This window comes from Choristoneura fumiferana, chromosome 2, assembly GCF_025370935.1.
Source record: "Choristoneura fumiferana chromosome 2, NRCan_CFum_1, whole genome shotgun sequence".
Classification (NCBI taxonomy): Eukaryota; Metazoa; Arthropoda; class Insecta; order Lepidoptera; family Tortricidae; genus Choristoneura; species Choristoneura fumiferana.
The window spans coordinates 2,735,777-2,763,686 of NC_133473.1; the positions used below are offsets into that span (position 1 = coordinate 2,735,777).

The following is a 27,910-nucleotide window of genomic DNA, read 5'->3' on the forward strand; positions in this document are numbered from 1 at the left end:
ACACTGCATTAGCATTCCCGAATATTTCGAGAGATTTCTTGGAACTAAACTTTTATTTAGAGATCGCGACATTTCTGATTCGATTATGTAAAAATGGTGTTCGGAGAAACATCGAATTATGAAATCAGTGGCTGTCGAAAGAAAAGTCGTGAAAGTAAACAAATAAAGATATAGCGGAAACTATTCATTCTTGTTAGATACGTTTTAGTTGGACTTGCTGCTTATATGCTTTAATTTCTTTTATAGTGAATGGAAGGTAGTTAATTTTACTCATATTATTATGAAACGGTAGATTTCTATGATATATGGATGATATTGGATATAGCTTCCTCAACACTCATTAGTCTTTTATACATGCTCGCCGGTTTTGGATACTCTTGACCTGACCTTTCTTTACAACATCCCCAATCTGATGGATGTCTGATCATGGAATGCTTCTCTTAGTCTAACCCTTCCAACATTTCCATTCACGCTTAAATACTCTTTTCACTTCTCATGCTCGTAAAGTTCGTGTTTATGCTGGGTCTAGGCGACATAAAATGACTTTTTATGCTCTAGTGCATAAAGTAAAATCTTCGTCTAAGACCAAGGCCATCAGGTGTAAACAGCCATAAACAAAGAAGTTTCTACATATTTTTTAAATAATTTTTAATTTATATAAAACTAAAAAGCAATCAAAATTGATTAATAAAACTTAAAATGTACAATTATAATAGTAATGCGTGAACAATGAAAGGTACATAGTAAGTGAACAATAAAATTGTTTCCACTGTTTCTATTTCATTACTTCGCCATCGAAGTGAAAAGCAGAGTGTAAAACTAGAGCATTAAACCCATTTTCCTCTCGACGTGTCTATCCACCCTCGCCGTAGCGGGTCGGGTGGCTATATAAACGTCTTGGGTAAAATGGCTCGTTTTATGCTCTTGTCGTACAATCTACTATCTCATGTCCAAACCAACTTATCCCTTTCTCTATTCGAGTCACAACAGCATTTTTTATGCCAGAACGTTACACTATGCCAAGTATATGCCTCGGTCACTCAAATTCACACCAATCATAATCCAAAATGCTCTCATTCCTGCAGTATTTATCCTACTTTCATGTTACACATGTACAACCAGAACCCTTCTTTTGGAGCCTTCTTTAATTTTATAACATTGAATATCTACCAGAATGCTTTATTACAATTACTTGCAGTGTTCCATGAAAAATAGACACAAACAAACAAACCAAACTTGTTGTGAGTCACTCGGTGGCCGTTCCGAATGAACAAAGAGCTTAACAAGCCACTCTAATTTGTATTTCGAGAAGCTGCAGTTATTCTTTCAAGATGTTGTCTTGTTTGCTGGATATAAACGGGCAGTTTTAAAAACGCTCTACAACCTAAAGGGCTAATATAAAACTATAAACAGTTATTTGGTCACCCGCGACTTTAATATAGGTACAAGGATTCCACCAATTCCAATTGGTGGCCACCATGGAACCATTTCACAGTAAACAGTTTGCAGGTGGTAGGACCTTGTGCAAGGTCCGCCCGGATTGCTACCACCATCTTGCTCGCTAATCCTGCCGTGAAGCAGCAGTGCTTGCACTATTGTGTTTCGGCGTGGAGAGTAAGACAGCCGGTGAAATAACTGGCACTTGAGGTATCCCATCTTAGGCTTCTAGGTTGGCAACGCATCTGCAATACCCCTGGTGTTGCAGATGTTTATGGGCGGTGGTGATCTCTTACCATCAGGAGACCCACTTGCTCGTTGGCCATCCAGTCAAATAAAAAAAAAAAAAAAAAAAAAAAACGTCACAGTGACATCGCATTAATTAACAAGGAAAGTCGTAATGACTTTTCCTTTGAAAAGGTACCATGGTGGCCCATGAATTAAATTCCTTGACTGTACGTCTGTGTACAAATGCGTGGCCATTCAGCCCTCCACTTCCACATCTTCTTGGCACAGATATAGATTACACTAGATAAAGGGGCTCCTAGACGGGCCATATTTTCACTGCAATATGTGGCCGGCAACTATTGGTGTCCCTGTCTAACATGTGAGTAAGAGAGGGACACCAATAGTTGCCGGCCACAAATTGCAGTGAAAATATGGCCCGTCTAGGAGCCCCTTAACGCAAACACCTCAATCTGTATGAAAACCAACCGTGTCACTTTTTTATATTTACTGTGATGTAATTAGCGATGTGAATTCCCCGATGTCCGCGCAAAATCGATTCAAATGCACCGCCCGCCCGTGCCGTGGGGTTCGAGTCAGTCACTAGTCATGATTAGTCAGTTAGCGGTCAGTCTTTGTATGGGGCCAACCTCGACGTTTGGTCGGGGTTCGGACACGCGAAGTAGATGCATTTGCGTAATCTAGTGTAATCTATATCTGTAGTGCAGGGTACCAAGTCTTTCTCCACTTCATCAATGAACATTATATACAGATTACTTTTCTCATCCGCTAGCTACCTGAAGTTTACTGTACTAGTTGAGAAACCAAGATAAATACGAACTTATTCGACAGAATACGATGCAAAAAAAATATTATCTAGTAAATGAATCTCTATACCACGCGCCATATAAATCTGCCTAAAAGTTCATTACTTAATACTCAGTTTTGACGCATTTTTGAGATACATTTTTTATGCGACTTCTTTACGTTACTCCCGGATTGTGTTCGAATCGCTTAACGGTATAGTGCCTATTCAATTATTGGAATCATACCTTTATAGTTTTTGTGGTACTAGTCGTGGCAATGAACTTTTAGGCAAAGTTAGGCGGCGATAGGTATAGTGGATTTCATTGATATTGATGTGGACCTCCGCAAAGTAACGCCTGATTCAATAAATTATTACTCTCCATATCTCTATGTTTATACCGCATTACGTTGCTCGTTGTCTTCATCTTTTAATAGAAGGTAAATATTTCATTCATATTAATAGACGTCTTCCTTCGCAGCTGTCAGAGTTTTTTCCATAGCTCCAGCATTAAGTGGAGTGTTAAAAAATTCACCACCCCGGCACAGATGGCAGGCCGCATAATTTATCCAGCCATCATCTCTATTGCCTCCATTTTAATATTTGATTTATTTGCCAGTAAACGTATTGAGTAAGCCGAGATTTTTTAAAAGGATTTTTAATATTTGCGCGCCAATTTGGCGGTTTTTCGGTGCTTTTTCCTGTTTTGTTATTAACGTGTCAGAAAGAGGTTTCCTTTTACTCGCACGTATTTTTGTGGTGGACTTGTTTATTTACCTATTTTACATAATTTACTGTTCATAATCATCGTCATTTTCGCCTAGATACGCCTCAATGCTGGGCACAGGATACTTCTTAGAATGAGAGGGCTATAGTAATCTAGTTTCCTACGCTTAGTTGTAACTCTAATTAATAATTAATATCTAAGGCGTATTATAAAGTATCATGCAGGGATTTGGAAATAATTCCGATCCGCATTGGCAATCCCTTCATAGCGAACCTACTGCGTAAAAATAAAATTGTGTCCATACTTATGATATTATGTCGGCGGCCGATCGTAAATCCTCACGATTCCTAGGCATATCGTTGCCGCCATTTCATGAATTGGCCGCATCCGCCATATCGTTCAAAACTCGTTTAACGATTTGCCTAACGTTTAGGCAGATCATGTAGGCATATCTCCGCCATTTCATGATTGGCCAGTTTCAGATCATGAAATCCTAGCATATCATGAAACGAGCCATATCGGGTCTGGCACTTTGCCCCGGGCACGCTCGCTTCGCTCGCTCGGCTCGTGCGGCATTTAACCACTTCTCGCTTTCGTCGTACCTAAATTTTCTATATAAATAATCAACTAGTGAATACTTTAATTCGCCTAAATACTAACCTCAATACATGGTTTTTTCACATTGTGCACATACGTTTCTTCACCGCAAAGCTCGGAGCTGATTTCAAAGTGCACTTCTATTTCGAATTCAATCACTAGTTTCGGTTTAGTTGTTGAGAACATTTTTCACGCGCTAAAAAAACACGAATATCGTCATTTTCGCCATTATACGCCGCCAATACTGGAAAGATACTTCTTAGAATTTGGTATAAGCTAGGAATTCGACGATGCGTGCTGTAACTCGATTAATTTATATCTCAGGCAATCTATCATGGACAACCATATCCGATCCGCTTTGGCGATCCCTTCCTAGCGAATTGTGAAAAATAAAATTGTGTTAAATGATATATAGATATCATTTAATAATATTGTACATCTGTTTTAAAAAAATATAGGTACCTCGTTGAGTTTCTTGCCGGATTCTTCTCAACAGAGGCTTTTCCGAACCGGTGGTAGTTTTTTTTTTGACATTCATAAGTGCTTGTTATAGCCTTCGTTCGAAACGCGTAGTTTAGTATGGTGGTGGTGATGGTTGGGTTTATGTGATTTACGTGAACTGGATGGCAAACGAGCAAGTGGATCTCCTGATGGTAAGAGATCAGCACCGCCCATAAACATCTGCAACACCAGGGGTATTGCAGATGCGTTGCTAACCTAGAAGCCTAAGATGAGCTGAGAAGAACGACATTTTTGAACATTCGCGTATGCGAAATGCGAACTGGATATTCAGTTTTTCGTTCTGGCGCCAATGCGAATATGCAAACTTATGCGAATATCCACGAATGCGAATGCGAATATTCGTTACATCACTAGTTCTTACAAGCGTGGGGGCGGAAGAGCTGAATGGACATATTTTATTTGCATAGACGTTGCTATCGTAAGGTTGAGGATGAGCAAAGTAACTGTTTACCTCTATAGTTCATCTGATTTCTTTTTTTTTCTCTCAAATTAACAGAATACACTTTTAAATAAACTATCTGCCAAACTGCATGACAGTTTGTTGGCAGAAAAAATGCTCTCTACGAGTAACACTCTGTTATTCATTTAAATCCTTAAAACTAAATAAATACATGCATGTATAAAGGCGTATATAAGGGGGTGCCCCGAAGGCACATTACATTACCTCTAGGTACACATGGCAGTCATGCACTTTATCACTTATATTTGTTATATTATTTTAATTAATTCTACTCGTTAACATTAGTTATTCTTACTAATTTTACTCAACAAACTATTTTTAATTTTATTTTATATGTATTTTTTTTTTGAAAAGGGCCTCCTGCGACTTCTTGCAAAAAGGTCATTAATCGAGCATTTCAACGTTAGACTAGTACTTCTGCTAGATAACCTGGAAACTGTAACACAGTCTTCGACCATGTCAACAAAAAGACGTCCACCAAAATCATACGGAATAAACGCGCGCATAATGACATAAAATGGACGTAGTTTAGCAAAAATGCTCCAAACCATTGTCATGTTATATGTTCTAACTTTGCTTTTGATGTTACTTACTGAGACTAGTTCCAAAATCAAAAAAAAACATTATTGAGGTTTGGAACATTTTTAGGGTTCCGGAGCCAAAATGGCTAAAACGGAACCCTTATAGTTTCGCCATGTCTGTCTGTCTGTCTGTCCGTCCGCGGCTTTGCTCAGGGACTATCAATGCTAGAAAGCTGTAATTTTGCACGAATATATAGGTAAACTATGCCGACAAAATGGTAAAATTAACAATTAAAAAAAATTTTTTTTAGGTTACCTCCCATAGACGTAAAGTGGCGGTGATTTTTTTTTCTCATCCAACCCTATAGTATGTATCTTTGGATAGGTCTTTTAAAACCATTAGGGGTTTGCTAAGACGATTTTTCGATTCAGTGATCTTTTTTTGCGAAATATTAAACTTTAAAGTGCAAATTTTCAATAAAATTGAGCGCCCCCCCCCCCCTCCACTAAAATGTAAACCGGTGGGTGGAAAAATTTGAAAAAAATCAGAATGGTAGTAAGTATATCAAACTTTCAAGGAAAACTATAACGGATAAGTTTGCTTGAGAATTATTAGTAGTTTGAGAGTAAATAGCAGCCTAAGGTGTAAAATATACCTAAACTTGGAAGATTCCGTATACGAGTAAAATACGAAATCCTTAGAAAAATATTACTTATTGTTTTCGTAATGGCTACGGAACCCTATTTTGGGCGTGTCTGACACGCTCTTGGCCGGTTTTTTTTGCATAACTTCGTCCAAATAAACTTTTGCGTTTCATTGAAACAAGCGTGTAAGACGCTCGTATGCATGCACTTTTGCGAAGAAAACTCCATGCAAAACCGGATGCACTCCGAGCGCCTAGGCTCCGACGTGACAGGGATACCGAATACCAGCAAATGCAGATACCGATACCAAAACTAGAGCTGTGATAGTAAGTACGCGCGTGCAACGACATTGTTTCGTTTCTATTGCATTAGGATCTGATGGGGCGGGAAACTACGGTATACATTGAAAAGCTGCTATAAAAGGTTTTTTTTTATTAAGTGACCAGTCCGTGCTTTTGTTTACGGTCTTGCTATTTTTCCCTTAAAAACCCCTTCCCCCTTCCCTTTAAGGGATAAGTTCGCCTTTGCTAATCAATTATCTTGTTATCTGTTAATTTTATATGGTTTTATGTAAAAACAATAAAGGTCGATCAAGCGGTAGACATTGTTAACATTATAATTTACCTGTCACCAGCTGTACTTACACAGATAGTAATTTTTTGAGATTTTGTTGAGTAAAAATGTATATTTTTCCCTTTGAATGTACAAAACTTACGGTGCGCGGGCCCAACTCGAGTTTCGTTGATTTCTTTTGCAAATTACTCCGACGTTTCGGCCACATTGTAGAGGCAACGGCTAGTACATAAACGAGATTAAGACAGCGATAGTAAAAGTGTTTTTTAACCTCCGACGCAAAAAGAGGATTGCTATAACTTTGACCGCTATGTGTGTCTGTCTGTGGCACCGTAACTCTTAAAGGGGTGGACTGATTCGAATGCGGTTTTTTTTATATTTGAATTGAGGTTATCTCTCTGTGTACCTGTTTTCTGTATCGCTTACTTGTGGTGTACAATAAAGAGTCAAAAAATCAAAATTAATAAAATTACAATAAATTAAATAAATATCCCTCCGCATCGCACTTGGCCCAAACGTACCCATCACCCTAGCGGCATTGCCTCGTTGTATGGCCAACGAGACCTGCTGGACCAAATACAACCTGGAACGGGGGTCATTGTATTGTATTGCGAGTGAATACTTATTACGAAATAATCAGAAAACACCTGCTGCTGTGTGTGAAAAAAAACAATTTTAATTGCAACAACGATTTTATATCCCTTTAAAAGGCTACAAACACTTCAGTACGAGTACATAACATAGTAACATTCAAAATATAAGTGTATATAATCCTTCACTGCATTAGGGGGCTGTTTCACCATCCATTGATTAGTGATGCCGTCTCTATTTGTTTTGTTCGAATAGACGGAGACGGCATCACATTTAGCCGCCAGTTAACACTAATCAATGGATGGTGAAACAGCCCCTAAATGTGCTAAAATGCTATTATAAAAAGTTGTATTACTCTACAAGATAAATACGATTAAATTCTTAAGTATTGAACACTTAAAAGCAATACGGATTCTACGTCGAATCGAAATTCTAAAAAGTAAAATAAAAAAACCAAATGGTTTTATTCCGAATTAAAGCACGGTTAAGATACAGCTGTCATCATAATAAGTTTTTGTTAAAAAAACATTTTTAATACCAGCTTTTGTTTGCTTTATTTGCGTATCAAATTTTAGGTCCATGTCATTAACAGTTGCAGAGTTCCATCCTGCGGAGACGGTCCTGGCCTGACCACCCGAATTTCAGTACCAGATTAATGTATTGAGATTTACATAAGTATGCCAAATTTTAAGTCAATCTGACCACTGGAAGTGGGTCAAAATGCTGTAGCAAGATGTGACCCGCACGTACATACACACAAACATACATTGTAAGTTAAATAAAAGCTTGTAAAAATCGAAGGTGTCTAAATACCTACTTACTTAATGATTATCTTAATACGACCTAATTCTTAATCGCGTAAGTGCGTGTTCAGATTTTTTCTCACTATTCTGTTGTGTGCTCCGCTCCACCGTACAAATTTATTCAACTAAAAACACTTGAAAAACAAAAAAGTAGTATAGTTTGTAGAATATTTTCTAATCCTTCAGACTTTTTCTATGACAAATACTTTTATACATTGAGAATTATTTTCCATCCAAGGCTATGAGTAATCTTCGGCATTTTAACGCTCAAAAACACAAAATAACACTTTAAAATACGACGCGCAAACAACGTTAATCTTTGACAGCAATAGACAGACAAAGAGTGCAAGAAATTAGTTCTATTGGTTTTCCGCAATATGGCGAGGTTTTTTATAATTCTGCTCAGCCTTTAATTTACAACTAGACTCATAAATGTGGACATTTGTCAAATCAAATTCCCGAAACATTTTCACAGGGGTTTTGCAATATCGCCAGCCATGAATAAATTATTCCAAATTTATTTTACAACACAGCGTATAAAATCTGACGATTCCATAGTTCGTTAGGCTACCTAAGTGATGTGCGAGGAAGCGGAACGGAATGCGAAAAAAATCAATAAGATTTAAAAAATATCCCGACAAGTACTTGACATCAGTCTGCCTAGTCCTAAAGTAAGCAAAACTTGTTTTATAAGTATGCATACTTACATATTAAACACTCAAGACTTGCGAACAAACATTCGTATTTTTCATACAAATATCTGCCCCGACCGGCGATCGAACCCGGGCCCTCAAGCTATGCATCTGGACTATCTGGTTATTTTGAACATGAAACTACCGTGAGACTCACTCATATTAAATGATATTGTAACGGATAACTCACTTCTTAAACCGAGTTTAGCTCGACATGTTTGGGGCTATTTCGTAGCCCTTCTTCTCAGGAGCACGCGACTCGGCGCCTGCCGCAACACGCACACATTGAGACACATTATCTTATTTATCACGTATAAAATACCTTTAACCGAAACAGTTATCAAGAAAGACTAGTAAATTTGCTTCATATTGATAACTGGTCTTAACAGTAAGACAGCATCTCGTCGATGTTACAGGGCTTGTCGCAGCATTCGTTGACGATGCCAGTCAATCTCTTCCCACGGTTGGGGAGGGAGAGGCCGTGAGCGTGGTGGGGGGCGAGCCAGGGCCAGCTGTAGTGCTCCGGATCTTTGTAGTAGGGGGGAACGATGATGTCTGGAAATGATTTGTTTTAAACTGATGATTTTCTCCCATAATTAATATGTTAGGGACTTAGTAATCACACCTACAGCATGGATTTTTATTATATATATATTATTTTGCAGGTGGTAGGACCTTGTGCAAGGTCCGCCCGGATTGCTACCACCATCTTGCTCGCTAATCCTGCCGTGAAGTAGCAGTGCTTGCACTGTTGTGTTTCGGCGTGGAGAGTAAGACAGCCGGTAAAATTACTGGCACTTGTGGTATCCCATCTTAGGCCTCTAGGTTGGCAACGCATCTGCAATACCCCTGGTGTTGCAGATGTTTATGGGCGGTGGTGATCTCTTACCATCAAGAGACCCACTTGCTCGTTTGCCATCCAGTCGAATAAAAAAAAAACTACAAATTTTAAAGGTAGTTTGTAAAGGCTCTAATAAACATACTTTCATGTTTTATTCCAAAATAATGTATTTTTTTTATTAATTAGCAGCACCGCAGCGGAGAAAACTCCTTCGAAGTCCATTGGCGAACTGCACAGATGTGATCATCATCCATCATCATCCAGCCTATATACCTACGTCCCACTGCTGGCACAGGCCTCGTCCTCACCTCCTCAGATGTGTTTCCGTTTCCACTGAATAAGATACCATAAGCTTGTTGCTCAGTCCGTTTCCTCCATTTTTAGGGTTCCGTACCTCAAAAGGAAAAAACGGAACCCTTATAGGATAACTTTGTTGTCCGTCTGTCCGTGTCGGTCTGTCAAGACCCTTTATCTCGGGATCGGGAATGCGTGGAGGTATCGAGTTGAAATTAAAACCATTATTCATTCAGGTCTACAGTCCCCTGAAGCTGTGAAAAAATCAAACTTCTAAGTCAGTGCAATCAAATACAGTTAGTTATTAATAACCTAATCAACAAAAAGTTGGAAAACCCCCGAAATTGTCACTACAAAGTTCAATATCTCAAAAACGGCTGAACCGATTTTGATAAAACATGTCTAAGAACAAGCAAGAAAACCTGCTTTCAATTTAAAAAAAATATTCAAATCGGTTCACCCGTTTAAGCGCTACGGTGCCACAGACAGACACACATAGCGGTCAAACTTATAGCACCCCTCTTTTGCGCCGGGGGTTAAAAAAGGTGTTTCCATCCAAATAGTCTTAACCGGAAAATTTATAGGGTAATTTCGGGTTTCCTAGATATATGAAATTTTGTATGAAGATATAGCTTTTATACCACAGTCAATAAAAAAAGTCTGAAAATCATAATTTTTCATGTCAGACTGTCTTTGTCAATAAACCATCTAAAATGACCTCACACTGCGTACATTTCACTCAGGAGAGGGGCACTGTTAACACTGGATATTCATAAATACCTACAACGTATGGAACCCTCGGTGCGCGAGCCCGACGCGCACTTGGCTGGTTTTTGTTCGACTGCCCGAAGGAGGGTTATTACTTACTAGCGGAAGTCACGTATAGGTAGTGCCACGAGAGTTGAAGTGAATGATTACACACACAGCTACTAAAAGAACTGATTGCACAAAAGGAGAATGAATTAAATGAATGAATATATGTCAAAATCCTGCTGTCATTACACGACATGTTTTTGTGTGCGTCAACTCTGGTGAAACTAACTATACTTATCAGGTTTCTCGAACTTACTATACATGGTGCCGGCATCTCCTCTCTTCTCTGCGTTCTGGAAGCTGCAGAGTTCAGCGAGAGCAATCGCCAAGTTCCTCCCACAGAAGATCTTCGGGTTCAGCTCCTGCATAAGTTGGCCGCCGCCGATGTGGGCGGAACACGCAGTCAGGATCGCCAACGTGACGAGAGCCACGCCAAAGGCTTGGGGTTTCATCTGAAGATACCGGATAAATGCGAATTAAATCCCACTGATGTTATAAATGCGACAATTTGTGAGTGTGTGTGGTGTGTATGTATGTTATAATGCCACCAGAGTTGACAAGGGCGTCGCCAGCCGGTGGCCCATGAGGGGGCAAGTTGATATGGAGAATGAGCACATGAACTTTGGTACTTGGGAGTTTGATTTGGTTGCTTTACATTTGGCAACCTTTTTAGAATCTCTAGGGAGGGGGCAGCTACCCCTCCCCCCCCCTTAGTGACGCTCTTGAGAGTTGAGGTTACGCAAACAAGAACAATGACAGCGGGATTTGTACATTTCCTAATTCATTTGATTGATTCTTCTTTTGTGTGTGTGTTTAATCAAATCATTCACTTCAAATCTTGTGGCAATAGGTACCCTTGATACCCTTCATGTTAAAACGGTTGGACGGATTTGGATGAAATTTGGTATGTAGATACGATCCCGATATTCCCACTCGATCGGAATAAAATATCTAAATCTAAACCACTAGGTTTATAATGAAATTTGGCACGATTGTTTTGAATACTACTCATGGCATGAGAACCAAGATGTTATTTCTGGGAGTTCCCACCGCAATTTTTTTTCATTCCTTCACACAAAAAGTTGGATGGATTTGTATGAAATTTGGTATGAAGAAAGCTGGCCGTCTCAACGGAATAACACAAAGACTTTTTAAAGGGTCTTCGGAGCGAGAATCTTCCCTTCGTCACTTATTTTGACCGCCAGTTTTGTGCATTAACGTAGCGCACGCGGTTTGAATGATAATATCTGACGCCCAAATGTGGTTGTCTTGCACGTATTCATTAAGTTGATTAAATCATCATCATCAGCCGTAAGACGTCCACGTCCACTGCTGGACAAAGGCCTCCCCCTTAGAACGCCGCAATGAACGACAACTCGCCACTTGCATCAGCCATTTGCCCGCAACTGCACGATGTCGTCAGTCCACCTGGTGGGAGGCCTGCCAACGCTTCGTCTTCCGGTTCGTGGTCGCCACTTGAGGACTTCTTGTTCATTAAGTAGCAAAAACTTGTTTTAGAGTTCGTTGCCCTCAGCTCCCTGAATTTTAAGCTTAAACGTAGACATAAACATAAAGACACATAATAACCAAGTACCTTTCACGAGTGCTATAACATTTTATTGGGTTTCGTTTCGACTCGTAGTCAATTTGCAAATAAGCAAAAGTCACCTTGGAACTCTAATTCTCGAAATGTAAAGAAAGAAACAATATTTTGGAGGTTTCTTAGCGTCCCGAGTTTAATGCAAACGTGACTGTAATGCTAAAACGATGTCTGCATACAGATCAGGGGGCAATTGAGTGTGATATTATCTTTGTGAACTTTTGAACAGGTGTTTTATTCCATACGTATATTTAATCAACACCCATGTAACTGACTTATTCAGACGTCACTTTACAAAGGTCCATGAGCAATCAACCAGGTACAATATTATTACTTCGGTTCTCCGCTATAAACTGTTCACTATAGTTACCTACGTCTTTCTCCTTCGACATAAAAGATACAATGTCATATCATATAGGTACCCAAGTATCACCAACACACTGCTAACGCGTTTCAAACTCTCCGCAAGTTCATTTTGAAAGCTCCAAATACCCAAGCACACATACGTTGTAAAAAAAACGAATGTCGTACCTACTCAACGTGTGTTTTGCTTGGCAATTGGAGTGCAGGGTGTGAGAATTAGTGAGTATCCATCATCCTCTTAACTATCTTATCATCTATTCTATTTTGTCTGTCCTGACTTAGTTAGACAAGAATAAGATGTTGAAAAAGGTTTTCAACCAAATCTAACTACTAATGGCTGATGAACTACTTGGATAGGTCCAAGTAGTTCATCAGCCCGCTCACGTCCAACCGGCCTGACAGTTTTTGCTGCTTTAAACTACAAGTGCCTAAACGCCCCAGCCGCGCACCAGCAGCTGTTCCTGCACTTCTGGTCGGTAGGTGTGGTGTTCCGTCGTTTTTGGTCGTTTCGGCATTTTAATAATATATTAAGGTAAACGTATGAGTGCTCGTCACTGTCCCAATAATTGGCATCTTTAATCTTACGTCATTAGCAATAGAGATGACAGCAGGGTGTCGTCTATTGGGTAAGCGTGTCGACCACTCGGACGTTAACCTTATTACTTTATTTTTGTGTTTTTTTTTATGTTTATCTCACAGTGCTCTAGTTATGATGATGGAGTCGGAAGCTAGAAACTGCAATTACAAGACAGAACCATGTGTTTTAACTATATTTGGGCTTGTTGGTTATGTCAGGACGTATTTTTAACCCCCGACGCAAAAAAGGGGTGTTATAAGTTTGACCGCTATGTGTGTCTATGTTGTGTGTCTATGGCATCGTAGCTCTTAAACTGGTGGACCGATTTGAATGCGCTTTTTTTTAATTTGAAATCAGGTTTTCTAGCGATGGTTCTTAGACATGTTTCATCAAACTCGGTTTAGCCGTTTTTGAGACATTGAGCTTTGAAGTGACAAATTCGGGGGTTTTCCAACTTTTTGTTGATTAGGTTATGACTAAAGACAGTATCCAGGGTCTTATGGTGGAGCAGTTAGGCAGGCACAGGAACTCCAAGACAGAACAACGAAACCTAGCTATGTTTGGACAGTATTTATGGTATATATGTTTGTCTTAGTGTTCTTCTTCTTCTTCTTCTCTTTTAAAATATGGCTTTTCTGTCCTAATTAAAAGGACAATTTCGCCAGTGTCAAAGTAGACTCTCTTTGAGAGGGACGTTGTACGGTGGTTGTAGTTTTTGCAACTTGATAGTAAAATTCCAGAAACCACGTGGACACAACTTGCGCATTAAAAAATGACAGACACGAGAGAAATATAGAACTTTGTGATCACTGTTCACTGTTAAGGTCGTTTGTCACGGTCAGCTAGGCACTACAGCGCCAGTAGATGACGTTAGTGTGCAAATTCCACGTATTTTATTTTTTTTAGGAATGAAATCGTGGATATTTTTATAAAATAATGTACATACCGCCAATAGTGTGAAATTTGTGATATATCCTACCAAGTTTCAGATGTATTTTAATTTAGAAAATACTTTCACTTGATCGCTGCAGTTTCGACTGAGATATTTTCGCACACATGCTTGTAATTTGTTGTAAACAGAAGTCTTTGTTAATTTCGCTCTCGTAATCAAAGAGCAAATTGGCCTAGTTGCATAAGGCTAGAGTTTACCCTACCCACAGCTTAGGAAGTTCGGGTTCAAACCCGTTGTAAGATTTAGCTTTTTTTTTGTTTTTTTTTTTTATTGTTCTTAGTTAATGATGTTAATATTTTTTGAAATGTGTAGCTAAAAATTTATAAGACCTAATTTGGGCACAAACATTTTTTTTTTAATTTTAGGTAAATCTGAATATGCACAGCACAACTACAGTAAGTACTATGAGACTTATAATTCCTCACATCCACTCAAGGGTTGCTTGATAGAGATCCCTTCGAGGGATAAGTTAGCCTTTACAAAGTCAAGGAAACCGAATCACGTACCAGAGTGGAACCCAAGTGGAACCTTTTCATATTCAATTGCGCTGTGATTTCTTTGGCAGGTGTATGGGATGTCAACATGACATTAGTAGCACATAGGTTCCACCCTGGTACGTGACTCAGTTTCCTGGACCGTAACTCAACGATTGTTTATTTATTTTTTATTTACAATATAGATCATACTATGAGATCATTAATTAGTCATAATCATTATCCCTATACATACCTACATACACAGGCCTCCTCTCACAATGAGGGCTTGGGCGTTATTTTCAACGCAGGCCCAGTGTGAATTGAAATATAGCGCACACCATTAATTATTTAGCAGGTGTCTGTACGTTTCTTCACGATATTTTGCTTCAACGAAAAACACGTGAAAATATGAAATTAGACTTGTTTATTTTTATTTCAAATTTAATTGGTTGGGTAGTAATCGAAGGCTCTATTGAACAACAAATAAAAAAGTCCATCACTAAGTCAGTTTTTATTTATTTATTTAAATCAGTCAATTAAATTAGCCCACATACAACCACTGCTGAGTGCCTCTTGCATTTTCACGCCACTTTTCCAGTCTTGTGCCAGTCTCAATACACAGCTTACCAGCCGACAATGTATGTTATAACAGTGTTTTCCACTCTGTAATTAAATATTGTATTATGAAAATAAAACATATTTTGAAGAAGCATATTTTGTCAAATGAACTTTTCTCTGAACTCCAAAATTACCGAGATATGAGGCTCAAAAGTTAGTCCGCTACCAAGGGGCTGGGGAATTGGAAAAAAAATTGTAAAAAAATCTGTCCTAAACACCTACGGTCATGGAAACTGAGACTTTAGGCCTCCCCCATATTTTCCCATGTTGCCAATACTTGCCACGTTTGATAAGCGGGTTGGCGAGCACAGTATATGATGTGGGGTTGCTTGGAAAACGCTGCTGCCCATCTTCTGATATTATCCCTCAGCCGATTCCTACGGTACCCACGGGGGTGGTGGAAGTTGTATGTTGTACTCAGCCTCTACTGTACTTACTTTTTAATTTCCTTATAATGCGTCTTTTTCGAGACCAGAGTATTGATGCTTTATGTATTTTTTTCGCAAAGTTCGTGGCTTCATAGTTTCCAATGTGAATTATGATTCAGTTCAATACTTGAAAATATAACTGCATTCACATTATAGGTTATAGATAATGATAATCCCGCCAGTTTCGAGGACAAATTACGATAATTTAATTTAGGAAAAAAATATTCCATTAGTTTACAATGTCATGACAACCTATGACAACAAACGAACAAAAAATTATGACTTGACGAATTTGACATTTGACTTGATGTTTTTTATTTTTATTTTATGGAAAAAGCCACAAGCCATGCAGCCTTTATCTGATTTTATCACTACTAATTTATAATCCGTTAATGCAATTTTCCGTACTTATTTGTTAATACATTAATGTTATGTGATTTTCTTCTTAATTTCTGTCGGAAACTCAAAGAATTGGCAATACATTTGTTCGTTGCACTTCAGTCTTTTGACTGACGGACTTTGTACCTATGGCCGGCAAAAATATTAAAAAAAAAGTTAAACGAGCTTCAAAATGGTAATTATGTGATTTTGATCAGACAAATCAAACGAAATCTGGCAACGTCGCTTAGCATCGAATTGTCAGCGAGTTGACAACGTAGCTGAAACACACACTACTAACCGAGCCGTTGGCGTACGATACTGTCGCCGTCCACTCACATATTGACAAAAAATAACTAAAATAATCATCTAGATTAAGCTATTAATCAAAAGCTTTCTTTAGGTAAATAAAAAATGCCTCAAATAAAGAACAAAATAAAAGTCAACAGATGTGATTTTAATTTCAAATTATTCTTTCAAGCGCACATGATTGTGTTAATACATTAGTATGGAAATCGTTCCACCTTAAGGTTAATCGCCGCATAAAACACTATCAAAATTATACTTCAACTAGCCAAACAAACTGAAATAGCAAAATTAGATATTGTCTACATCCGCCATGTTCGAATGCTACAAATCGAATCTTGTCTTAGTGTATTAATTTTGTTTTAAGTTTTTAAACTACCCTATAATTTAATACTGCTATGCTGACATTTATTGAAATAAGTTACAAGCGATGTCTAAGGTCGGATTTACATTCATTAGACGCAATCGCATTCGATATTTATGGCATCGACTGAACCTAACTCAATAATATCGTCAATATAGATTACATTTACGGGTGTCATCCCACGCATAACCTCGGTCGCCGCTTGTCGAGTTGCGGTGACCCGCAAGTCATCTCCCAACGTCTAGCTTGATTGTCTCTGGATTTCATCTATCTATAGAGTAGCTATGGGAGGGCTAGGCGGTGCACCGGGGCCCCCACGCTCAGGGGCCCAAGATCTTAACTAGCGTAGTCCGCAAAGCTCAAACTGTACTCAAAACCGAAAATTTATCCACCTAACTAACTTGTTGAGTGCAAAACACATGCATTTTGTTATCCGTCTGTCAAAACCCTTTTTCATCTTTCCTGTCCGGAAAGTTTAATTTTCATGGGTGGAAAATTGCGTTTTCATCTCTAGGGTGGAAAGTATTTTTTTTTTAATTTTTTGTTTGGCCATGGATTCGAAGATAATTGAGTTACGTCAATGACACTTTTTTTCACGTTTCGGCATGGCCATCTAGATGCACGTCGTGACGAAGTAGCTTATATAAAACACTGGAGATTGAACGCCGAACATCCGTTTGAAACAAGAAATTTGACCTTTATTACGTCACGAACATATTCCATCTCTTTCTTTAGTTAGGTTAAGAAAGAGATGGAAGTCATTCGTGAAATGAGAATAAAGAGATGGAATATATAAATAAGTAATAAAGGTCAAACTTCTTCGTTCGGCGTTCAACCTCCAGTTTTGTAGATATATAAGCTCCTTGGTCGTGACCGTGACCAACTCGTTTTTTTTTTACTTATAGTCGGCCGTGGCAGGCAAGTGGCAAGGCCGAAAAGGTACCTACCGTTGGAGGTTGGATATAAGTAAATTCAATTTACTGAATACTGCATTTCAATTTATTATTATTCTAATTTTTTTGTACTAAGTATTTTATTTATTTTCCTCACAGTCGAAATGAAAAGTAGTGTCTAACTCGGGTGAAATTACCCATTTCCCCTCGAATTATTGGCACTCTCACTTCGTTCGAGCGCCAGAAATACCTCAGGTGAAATGAGTCACTTTCCACCCTTGGTTATCAATCTACTATTTCATCTCTCCTGTTCGGAAGGTTTAATTTTCATGGGTAGATAGCCGGGTGGAAAATTGCGTTTTTATCTCTAAGGTGGAAAGTATTTTTTTTTTAATTTTTGGTTAGCCACGGAGTCGAAGATAATTGAGTTACGTCAATGACAACTTTTTTTCACGTTTCGGCATGGCCATCTACATCTACGTGGTGACCAAGAAGCTTATTTACAACATTGGATGTTGAACGCCGAACATCCGTTTGAAACAAGAAATTTGATCTTTTTTTTTTTCAGTATTCATTTGTTTGGCAAAAACGTAAGACTTATAAATACTAGTACTTACAGAAATTATGCACCCTGGTAGGGTATAGCCACAATTATTATATATGAAATTAAAATCTAATACACAACTAAAAGCCCTGCCTAAAAACTACTTAAAAAATACTAGACTTAAAAAAATATATTTCTATTATTGAAATTGCACAAAGTTAAATTATTATGTATTAGGTACGGCACGATAATAATTTGTTTCTACCTAAATGTGTATTAATTTAATATAATATCACAACAAATTTATTTCTAAACAAACAAATAAAATATCTATATTTTTATTCATTTAAAAAGTCTGTGATAGAGTAATAATAATCTTTATTACGTCACGAACATATTCCATCTCTTTCTTTAGTTAGGTTAAGAAAGAGATGGAATATATAAATAAGTAATAGGTAAAGGTCAAACTTCTTTGTTCGGCGTTCAACCTTCAGTTTTGTATACAAGCTCCTTGGTTGTAACCAACTCGATTTTTTTTATAGTCGGCCGTGGCAAGTGGCCAGTCGCAAATGTACCGTTGGAGGTTGGATATAAGTAAATTCAATTTATTATTATTCTCATTTTTTGTAGTATTTTACTTTCCTCACAGTCGAAATGAAAAGTAAAGTGTCTAACTCGGCTAAAATTACTCATTTCCCCCCGAACGAAGTGAGAGTGCCAGAAATATCTCGGGTGAAATGGGTCACTTTCTACCCTTGGTTATCATTTATTCCGATATTGCCACGGGGTGGGGATGTAATCCTAAAATTTCAGCCACTAGGTTTGGAGACATGAAATTGGGCCCGATTGCTTTTTATGCAACGTCAATGAAATCCACGGTTTCAGGAATCATCATCATCATCTGCCAGAAGACGTCCACTGCTGAACAAAGGCCTCCCCCTTAGAACGCCACAATGAACGACTACTCGCCACTTGCATCCACCGGTTTTGGGAATGCCCACGGATTTTTTTGTGAAATTACGGAATGTTTATTCAACTGCTAGAACTTGTCTTACGCTTGCGAAGCCGCGGTTTTTTAGTTATTTTTGGAGTCCGTTAATTTTTTTTCATATATTTTGTAGATAACTATATGTACCTATCACTAGGAGTGCGTGAAATTAGGCTTGCATGATTTGACCATAACAAACACACAAACGATCATTACAAGTTCAATAAAAACTTATAACAATGGGTTATTTTTTTATAAACTCCACGTCTCTATACCTACGAACGACAGTTACAAACAACCTAATTCACATCCTACTACTCCACGTAATTTACTAAAACAAACCTAACATACGTTTAGGGGTAACATTAATTTTCTAACCATCGTCAACACAAACTTACCTTGTTTCGAAGTTACCTCTGAACTTTCACAGACCACGCACTCCTTAGGAATGCGGGGCTTCAGACGGGCCACCCTTATATACAAACGTCCAAGTCATAATATTCATCAACATGTCAAGTCACATAACCTGTTAAGTTTTACTAATGTGCTGTGAAATATAACCTTGGCCGTGCAAATTCATGCTATGGGAAATCTGCGTTGATTTTGTAAATAAAGGAAAAGCTTAAGGCTGTGATCCTACTAATTCTACCTAGCTATAGGACTAATAATTAATTATTGTTAAATTGCCTTCATTTCATATGGGTTTCGTTTTTTTATTAAGGGTGAAGCCAGACAAACGTAATTTTTTGAGTCGTGAGCCGAGTATTTTCGGCCGCGTTATTTCTGTTTGATATATGTATACCTCTCTCTATTCTGAAGATGGTAATATATTTCACTGCTTCATTCGGTTTTATACAAAAGTCCAGTTTGTGCCACACGGCGACTGAAAATGAGTTCGTCTGGCTTCACCCTTATAGTCATGAAATCCTAGAAGGAAACTATCTCTCTCTCTCTTCTCTTGGGCTAGAATTGAAAATATACGTTTTCCCAGAAATAAGATCAAATTGGATCGACTGTTCGTCCCTGAAAACACCCACATAGGTACCTACCAAAATTGTAAAAACAGAGCTGTTTAAAAGATCCTCGTAATAAATAAATACCTATACACGAATTGCTCGTTTAAAGGTAGGTTGGTAGGTATAATTTAAAAACATAGGTACCTAATCATTAACATTTTTATGTATGGATACTTAATTAGATGTGATGACACACGGATCTGAGACGTGGGCGCTAACGATGGGCCTCATGAGAAAACTCAAAGTCACTCAGAGGGCTATGGAGAGGACTATGCTCGGGGTTTCTCTGCGGGATAGAATTAGAAATGATGATATCCGCAGTAGAACTAAGGTTACCGACATAGCACGAAGAATTGCGAAACTAAAGTGGCAGTGGGCGGGGCACATTGCTCGCAGGACTGATGGCCGATGGGGCCAGAAGGTTCTCGAATGGCGTCCGCGGACCGGCAGACGAGCTGTCGGTAGGCCTCCAACAAGATGGAGCGACGACTTGGTTAAGATCGCGGGATCGCGGTGGATGCGGAAAGCACAAGACCGGTCTGAGTGGAGAGCCTTTCGGCTGACATGATGATACTTAATTAGATGTACTAACTAGTTGATTTAATTGCCGTTTTACCTTGTATATTATTACTTATTCTGTGCTCTTACAATGTTTTTGAACGCGTGACGCTGACTTCCGGTTCATTACAGTTTCGCGCGCTAATGTTGAAAAGTGATAGTAGGTAGGTACCATGAGCCAAATATGTGGTCTACCATCCTTAAGTTGATAATCGTTTGCATGTCACAAAACAATAATGCCAATAGACGTGTCTGTCAACTTGAAAGTTCGACTTTATCGACATATTCATTTGATAGGAATTTGTTTAAAATTGATAGACCACTTATTTGGCTGATGGTACCTACCTACACTAATTAATAAGTCGTGTTTTGTGACTAAATCTAGGTACGCTTTACCCTCGGCTTCGTATGCGTAAAGCGTACCTACCTAGATCCACCAGTTCAATAGAATTTCCGGGATTTTACTAAAATTCCGTGCGAATTCCAAAAAACCTCATCATCTCATCGTAGACTTCATTATTTTACAAATTTCATGTCGTTAAACCAAACCAAGCGGTCATAATCAAAATCAAAATCGAAAAAAACGGTCGGAATTTCAAGAGAATTTTCGCATTTAAGTATGATATTAGTAGGAAGTAGGATTAGTTCTTTATATGTATTGTTGATCTGTTATTGTCGTCATCTAACAAACAAAGGCTTAAAATCAAAACATCTCAACGTTTCCCCGTGTCTGAAGACCGACTTGCACGCGTGATTTGTATTGAAGCTGACTTTAAACAAATGAAGTGTGGGGCGCTAGGCGCCATTGCCGGCAGAGGTCGCGTCGGCTCCAATGTTCCGCGTGGCTTCATCGGAAATGACAGGTTAAGTGCGCCGCCAACGCGACGCCATCTTTATACGCCATCTTCATAGAGGATAGAGGTTTGGTTGGGTGAGAGGTTTTAATTGTTTATGGTTAAGATTGTTTTTTTTGGAATCTTTTTGTATTTTTTATTTCAATTCCAAATTTTTACTTTTACGGTCATCCCGTAAAACCTAAATTGAAAATACAAACTGAAATATAGATGCACAGAAAAATAAGACCATCACTGGGAATCGAACCCAGGTCCTCGGTAATCCGTACCGCGTGCTATACCGCTACACCACTGATGGTCAAATGTTTATGGTTCAATGTTTATGGTTGTTATGTGAATAGGTCGTTTTGGAATTATTTTGTTTCTTTTGTGAGTAGAATGTTTCTTCCCCCAGCCTGTATACGTCCCACTGCCGCATAGGCCTCCTCTTAGAATGAGAGGGCTTGTTCCCACGCGGGCCTACTGCAATGCGGACTGGGAACTGCACACACACCATGGAATAGCTTCGCAGGTTTGTGCAGGTTTCCTCCGATGCTTCTTTCACCGTAGAGCTCATGATAAATTACAAATATTATTTCGCACATGAATTTCAAAAACAGAGGTGCGAGTCCGGGTTTGAACCCACACAAACCCATGATCCTCTGCTCGGGAGGCCATACGAGTAGGTCAATCAATCCACTAGGGCACCACGACCACAGAGAAGAACGTTTGCTCAACAAAGTTTTACCATAGCATGGTTTGCTAACAATCAATGTTTTCTGATAAATCTATCCCATCAAAACATAAATGTGAAATGAGAGCCAAGTTCATTATGATATATGCCTTGATTATTGTCTTTAACGACAAAAGAAGTGAGATCTTAATGGGCGCCAAGTGCCAAGATGCCAAGTTCAGTTTAATGATATAGAAACTTGAGATGAGACGGCCAGTAGAGTAGGTACGTAGGTATGAAAACATAATTGTCATACTTGTCATAATAAAAATACATAGTTGAAGACAACAACCAATTTCTATTAAAATATTTTTTTTATTTGTTAATTGTAAATATAATTAACCGAACCGAGCCGTATTTGCATTTGATTGTAAAAAACCGGCCAAGAGCGTGTCAGACACGCCCAAAATAGGGTTCTGTAGCCATTACGAAAAAATTAAGTAATTTTTTCTAAGGATTTCGTATTTTGTACGGAATATTCCAAGCGAGTGGTTTGTCCTATGGCCTCTCAAGCAGAGGATCGTGGGCTCAAACCCCAGCTCGCACCTCTGAGTTTTTCGAAATTCATTTGCGGAAATTACATTTGAAAATTACCACAAGCTTTACGGTGAAGGAAAATATCGTGAGGAAACCTGCACATACCTGCGAAGCAATTCAATGGTATGTGTGAAGTTCCCAATCCGCACTGGGCCCGCGTGGGAACTACTGTCCAAGCTCTCTCATCTGAGAGGAGGCCTGTGCCCAGCAGTGGGACGTATATAGGTTGCGATGATGATTCCAAGTTTAGGTATATTTTATACCTTATAGGCTGCTATTTACTCTTTAACTAATTACTAATAATTCTCAAGAAATAGTATAGTTTATTATATTATTATAGTTTTCATTGTAAGTTTGATATACTTACTACCATCCTGATTTTTTTCCACCCACCGGTGTAGGTATTAGAGGGGGGACGCTCGATTTTAATGAAAATTTTCCCTTAAAGTTGAATATTTTGCAAACAAATCACTCAATTAAAAAATCGTTTAAGCAATCCCCTATTGGTTTATAATACCTAACCAACAATACATACCCCACACCACAAGGTTGGATGAGAAAAAAAATCACCCTCACTTTACGTCTATGGGTTACTGTTAGAGAGATCAGGCGTAAGGAAGCGGGTGACGCGGATGCTGGGATCGAACTCGTGGACTTCAGTGAAAGAAACCACAGCAACTGATATTCAATTAGGTGTATATTCATTAACACATATGAATATCTATATCTTTATAACAATCACAATAAGTATAAGTTGTAAACGGGGACGAAACAGACAAATATATGTAAAAATAAAATAGGCTAAAATAGGTTGATGCTCACAGTGGTACGGCCATGGCGAGAGAGAGGCGTAGAGAATAGAAACATTCTCTACCATAGACAACAATAAATTATGTACAACATAGGCAAATCCAACAGTTACACTAAAAAATAGTACTACCATTTTTTCGGCATAGTTTACATATATACCTATTTGTGAAAAATTACAGCTTTCTAGCATTAATAGTCCCTGAGCAAAGCCGCGGACGGACAGACAGACAGACAGACAGACATGGCGAAACTATAAGGGTTCCGTTTTTGCCATTTTGGCTAAGGAACCCTAAAAAGGAATACATTTGCTGTGTTATTTCATTTAGGTACTCTTGGAAAAATATTTTTTTTTTTTTAGTAATGGTTACCATTGTTTTGTTAAGAATCATCCTCTGTAGAGGAGAACATTCGGCGGGCATCCATACGAAAGTATTTTTGCCAAAGCTGAAACGCAGACAAATAACCTGAAGATCTATAAAGAAAATAACTGAAAACGTCCTCCTTTTCAGAATCGGTGAAAAATACCACTAATATTATAAATGCGAAAGTTTGTAGCTAAATCTGTTTGCTTGTTTTTTTGTTAGGTACCTCTTCACATGTAAACCACTGAACTGATTTAAGTGAAATTTGGTAGGTATACTTACAGATAGTTTGAGTCCCGGGGAAGGACATAGGTTAGTTTTTACTCTGGAAAATTGTACAATTCTCGCGGGATAGCGATAAACGAGTCTACGCAGACGGAGTCGCGCGCGGGCATCAGCAGGGCCAGGGGTTGGACACTCCGCAGTTTAGGTAAGTTCGGCCGGCGCACCCAACCATTGGGTGCACGCCGCACGGCAGTGGGTTGCCGCTTAGCCCGCATGCTGGACGCGTCGCGCGTGATTTGTGTAGGTACCTACCAACTTATTTTTTTATAAACTATGACTTCGAAATTGTTTACGGCTGTATAAATAAAAAGAAGATAAAAGAATCGGAATTATCATTTTTAAACCTTCCGAAAGATAGGTATTGAAAGGTAAGAAGCCATTTTCTTGCATTTAATTTAACCCATCATATAGTTAAATACTCTGTAAGTGTAGCGTAGGTGCATAATGAGAACGAGATTGTTAGGTATTACTTACAAGGATTTTAGGGCATCTAAAGGATATAGTTTTGCGACAGGTAGGTACCTACTTATTTAGTTGATTTTCGTATTGTTTACAATCAAAGTCGATTCCTTATTGATTGAATACCGTTTAATTCACCTAAAAGTAAAGACTTTAGACCCATTTTAAAATAAATTACAAGTGCCTAAGTAACTAAGTTTGCTCAAATGTTTGTTTATAAGTAAGTAGGCACTGTCAAGCCAACTTAAAACAAACTAAACAAAAATATCACTAAAGATTGAACAAAGAGGTACCTACTACTACTACTGGTTGCTGTTGCTGATAAAATATTGTTGTTTTGTAGCTTTAGCCATTAAAGTTTATTTACTTATTTATTAAAGGTAGCTTATTGAATTCATATTAGTACCCACTGTTATCTTTATTCATCGGCGAGTGGGAACCCTGTGCTCTGCGCGCCAAACCGGTTTCGAGTCGACGGTGTCCAACGGAACATGAACGCTCGTGTAACATGATAAGTTTCAATTTCGCGTGCAAGTCGTAAGAGTAGGCAACGATTTATACCTAAACTTGACTTTTGTTCGAGAGAGTCCCTTCTGTACGGTAGTACTATTAGTTTTTCTGTGGCAGGGCTACTACGAAACTCGAAGTTCGTGTCGTGCGGTCTCTCTGACACATACTATTTAATACGAGAGCGAGAGGGACGGTACGATACGAACTTCGAGTTTCGAGTTTCGTAGTAGCCCTGCAGGCTAGTATAATATAAGATAGTATTTTTCGGCTTTTACTAAACAGGGGGAAATTACAAACACTTTCTGAGTAGATACTTTTGGGACTTTTCAATATTTTGCGCTCCAAAAACGGTCGAACTAAACTGTACTAAGCTGTACTACGAGCATAATATACAATATACTCTGACTACGAGTATTTCGCGGCAAAATAATGAACGATGTTCAAGAATTTAAACTTTAGTCTCTGTTCCTAAACGAAAAGCATCTGTCATTTTGACAAATGCTAAGGTAGGATGTACCCAGGGCTTCAAATACCGTTAAAAAATGGTAACGTTACCAACTGTCAAACAGATTTAACGTTAAATCATAATTAACGTTAAACGATTTACCGTTACTTATACAACTTTTACCGGTAAAAAAAATGGTAACGTTATCAGCTATTCATTAAATTAACGTTAAATCAAAAGTATCGTTAAATCATTTTAACGGTATTTATATTACTATTTACCGGTAAGCTTGGGTAACGTTAAATGGCAGATTATCCTCATTTATCGAGCGAGTATGCACGCGCAATACGCGCATTCCTCGTCGTTTTTAGGGTTCCGTACCTCAAAAGGAAAAAACGGAACCCTTGTAGGATCACTTTTTGTCCATCTGTCCGTCTGTCTTTCTGTTAAGACGCTTTTTCTCAGGAACGCGTGGAGGTATCAAGGAGGTATAAATTTTATAGGGGTAGAAATTTGTATGAGAAATACGAATATCTGTTCTCGAGTCTTGATGCATAGCATAGATGTTTTCTCATGCGAACATGCGATCGGAAATGATATGCGAAGCGATTGCGATGAAGCGATCGAAATGCGATGCGATGAAGCGATCGATCGATTATATGCGAAGCTGCCCTACCATGCCGATGCGAAGCGATGCGAAGCGATGCGAAGCGATGCGAAGCGATGCGAAGCGATGCGAAGCGATGCGAAGCGATGCGAAGCGATGCGAAGCGAGAAGCGATGCGAAGCGATGCGAAGCGATGCGAAGCGATGCAAAGCGATGCGAAGCGATGCGAAGCGATGCGATGCGAAGCGATGCGAAGCGAAATGCGAAGCGATGAGCGATCGATGCGATGCGAATGCGATGCGAATGCGATGCGAAGCGATGCGAAGCGATGCGAATGCGAAGCGATGCGAAGCGATGCGATGCGAAGCGATGCGAAGCGATGCGAAGCGATGCGAAGCGATGCGAAGCGATGCGATGCGATGCGAGCGATGCGAAGCGATGCGAAGCGATGCGAAGCGATGCGAAGCGATGCGAAGCGATGCGAAGCGATGCGAGCGATGCGAAGCGATGCGAAGCGATGCGAAGCGATGCGAAGCGATGCGAAGCGATGCGAAGCGATGCGATGCGATGCGAAGCGATGCGAAGCGATGCGAAGCGATGCGAAGCGATGCGAAGCGATGCGAAGCGATGCGAAGCGATGCGAAGCGATGCGAAGCGATGCGAAGCGATGCGAAGCGATGCGAAGCGATGCGAAGCGATGCGAAGCGATGCGAAGCGATGCGAAGCGATGCGAAGCGATGCGAAGCGATGCGAAGCGATGCGAAGCGATGCGAAGCGATGCGAAGCGATGCGAAGCGATGCGAAGCGATGCGAAGCGATGCGAAGCGATGCGAAGCGATGCGAAGCGATGCGAAGCGATGCGAAGCGATGCGAAGCGATGCGAAGCGATGCGAAGCGATGCGAAGCGATGCGAAGCGATGCGAAGCGATGCGAAGCGATGCGAAGCGATGCGAAGCGATGCGAAGCGATGCGAAGCGATGCGAAGCGATGCGAAGCGATGCGAAGCGATGCGAAGCGATGCGAAGCGATGCGAAGCGATGCGAAGCGATGCGAAGCGATGCGATGCGATGCGATGCGAAGCGAAGCGATGCGATACGATGCGATGCGATGCGAAGCGATGCGAAGCGATGCGATGCGATGCGATGCGATGCGATGCGATGCGAAGCGATGCGAAGCGATGCGAAGCGATGCGAAGCGATGCGAAGCGATGCGAAGCGATGCGAAGCGATGCGAAGCGATGCGAAGCGATGCGAAGCGATGCGATGCGATGCGAAGCGATGCGATGCGATGCGATGCGATGCGATGCGATGCGAAGCGATGCGATGCGATGCGATGCGACATGCGAAGCGATGCGAAGCGATGCGAAGCGATGCGATGCGATGCGATGCGATGCGATGCGATGCGATGCGATGCGATTGATGGATGGATGGATGGATGGATGGATGAAATATTTCCTCACATTGTTTGAGAAAAGCACTATACAAACCTCGGCCAGAACAGGGATTGCTGGACTCGTTTTATCCGGCCTCGTCTACGATTCGGCCGTCTACCCCGTACTCGTCCATCAATCCCTTACTTCATGGCCTCTGCAGTAATGTACTAATTTAAGTATGTATGTATAATGTTAAATGTTTAAAATTATGTTGAAAAATTATGTTGAATGTTTGTTTATTCGATGCTTAGTAGGTAACCATAGCATAAACTTTGCTTACTTTGGGACTG

General features: G+C 39.6%; 1 protein-coding gene across 1 annotated transcript; it reads right to left on the bottom strand.

Moving 5' to 3' along the window:
- Positions 1–7,245: 7,245 nt before the first annotated feature.
- Positions 7,246–19,472, bottom strand: LOC141445438 (bombyxin A-3 homolog). Its single transcript, XM_074111283.1, has 3 exons — positions 19,432–19,472; positions 10,803–10,998; positions 7,246–9,153 (listed from the first exon to the last, which is right to left on the bottom strand). Exons 2-3 carry the CDS (start codon positions 10,996–10,998, stop codon positions 8,981–8,983), a joined length of 369 nt encoding a protein of 122 aa, XP_073967384.1. The 5' UTR covers positions 19,432–19,472; the 3' UTR covers positions 7,246–8,980.
- Positions 19,473–27,910: the final 8,438 nt, after the last annotated feature.

Coding starts and splice junctions, on each gene's coding strand:
- LOC141445438 (XM_074111283.1), bottom strand. CDS start 10,998: ATGAAACCCCAAGCCTTTGGCGTGGCTCTCGTCACGTTGGCGATCCTG. Junction 9,154..10,802: donor AGATGCCGGCACCATGTATA/GTAAGTTCGAGA, acceptor AATCATTTCCAG/ACATCATCGTTCCCCCCTAC.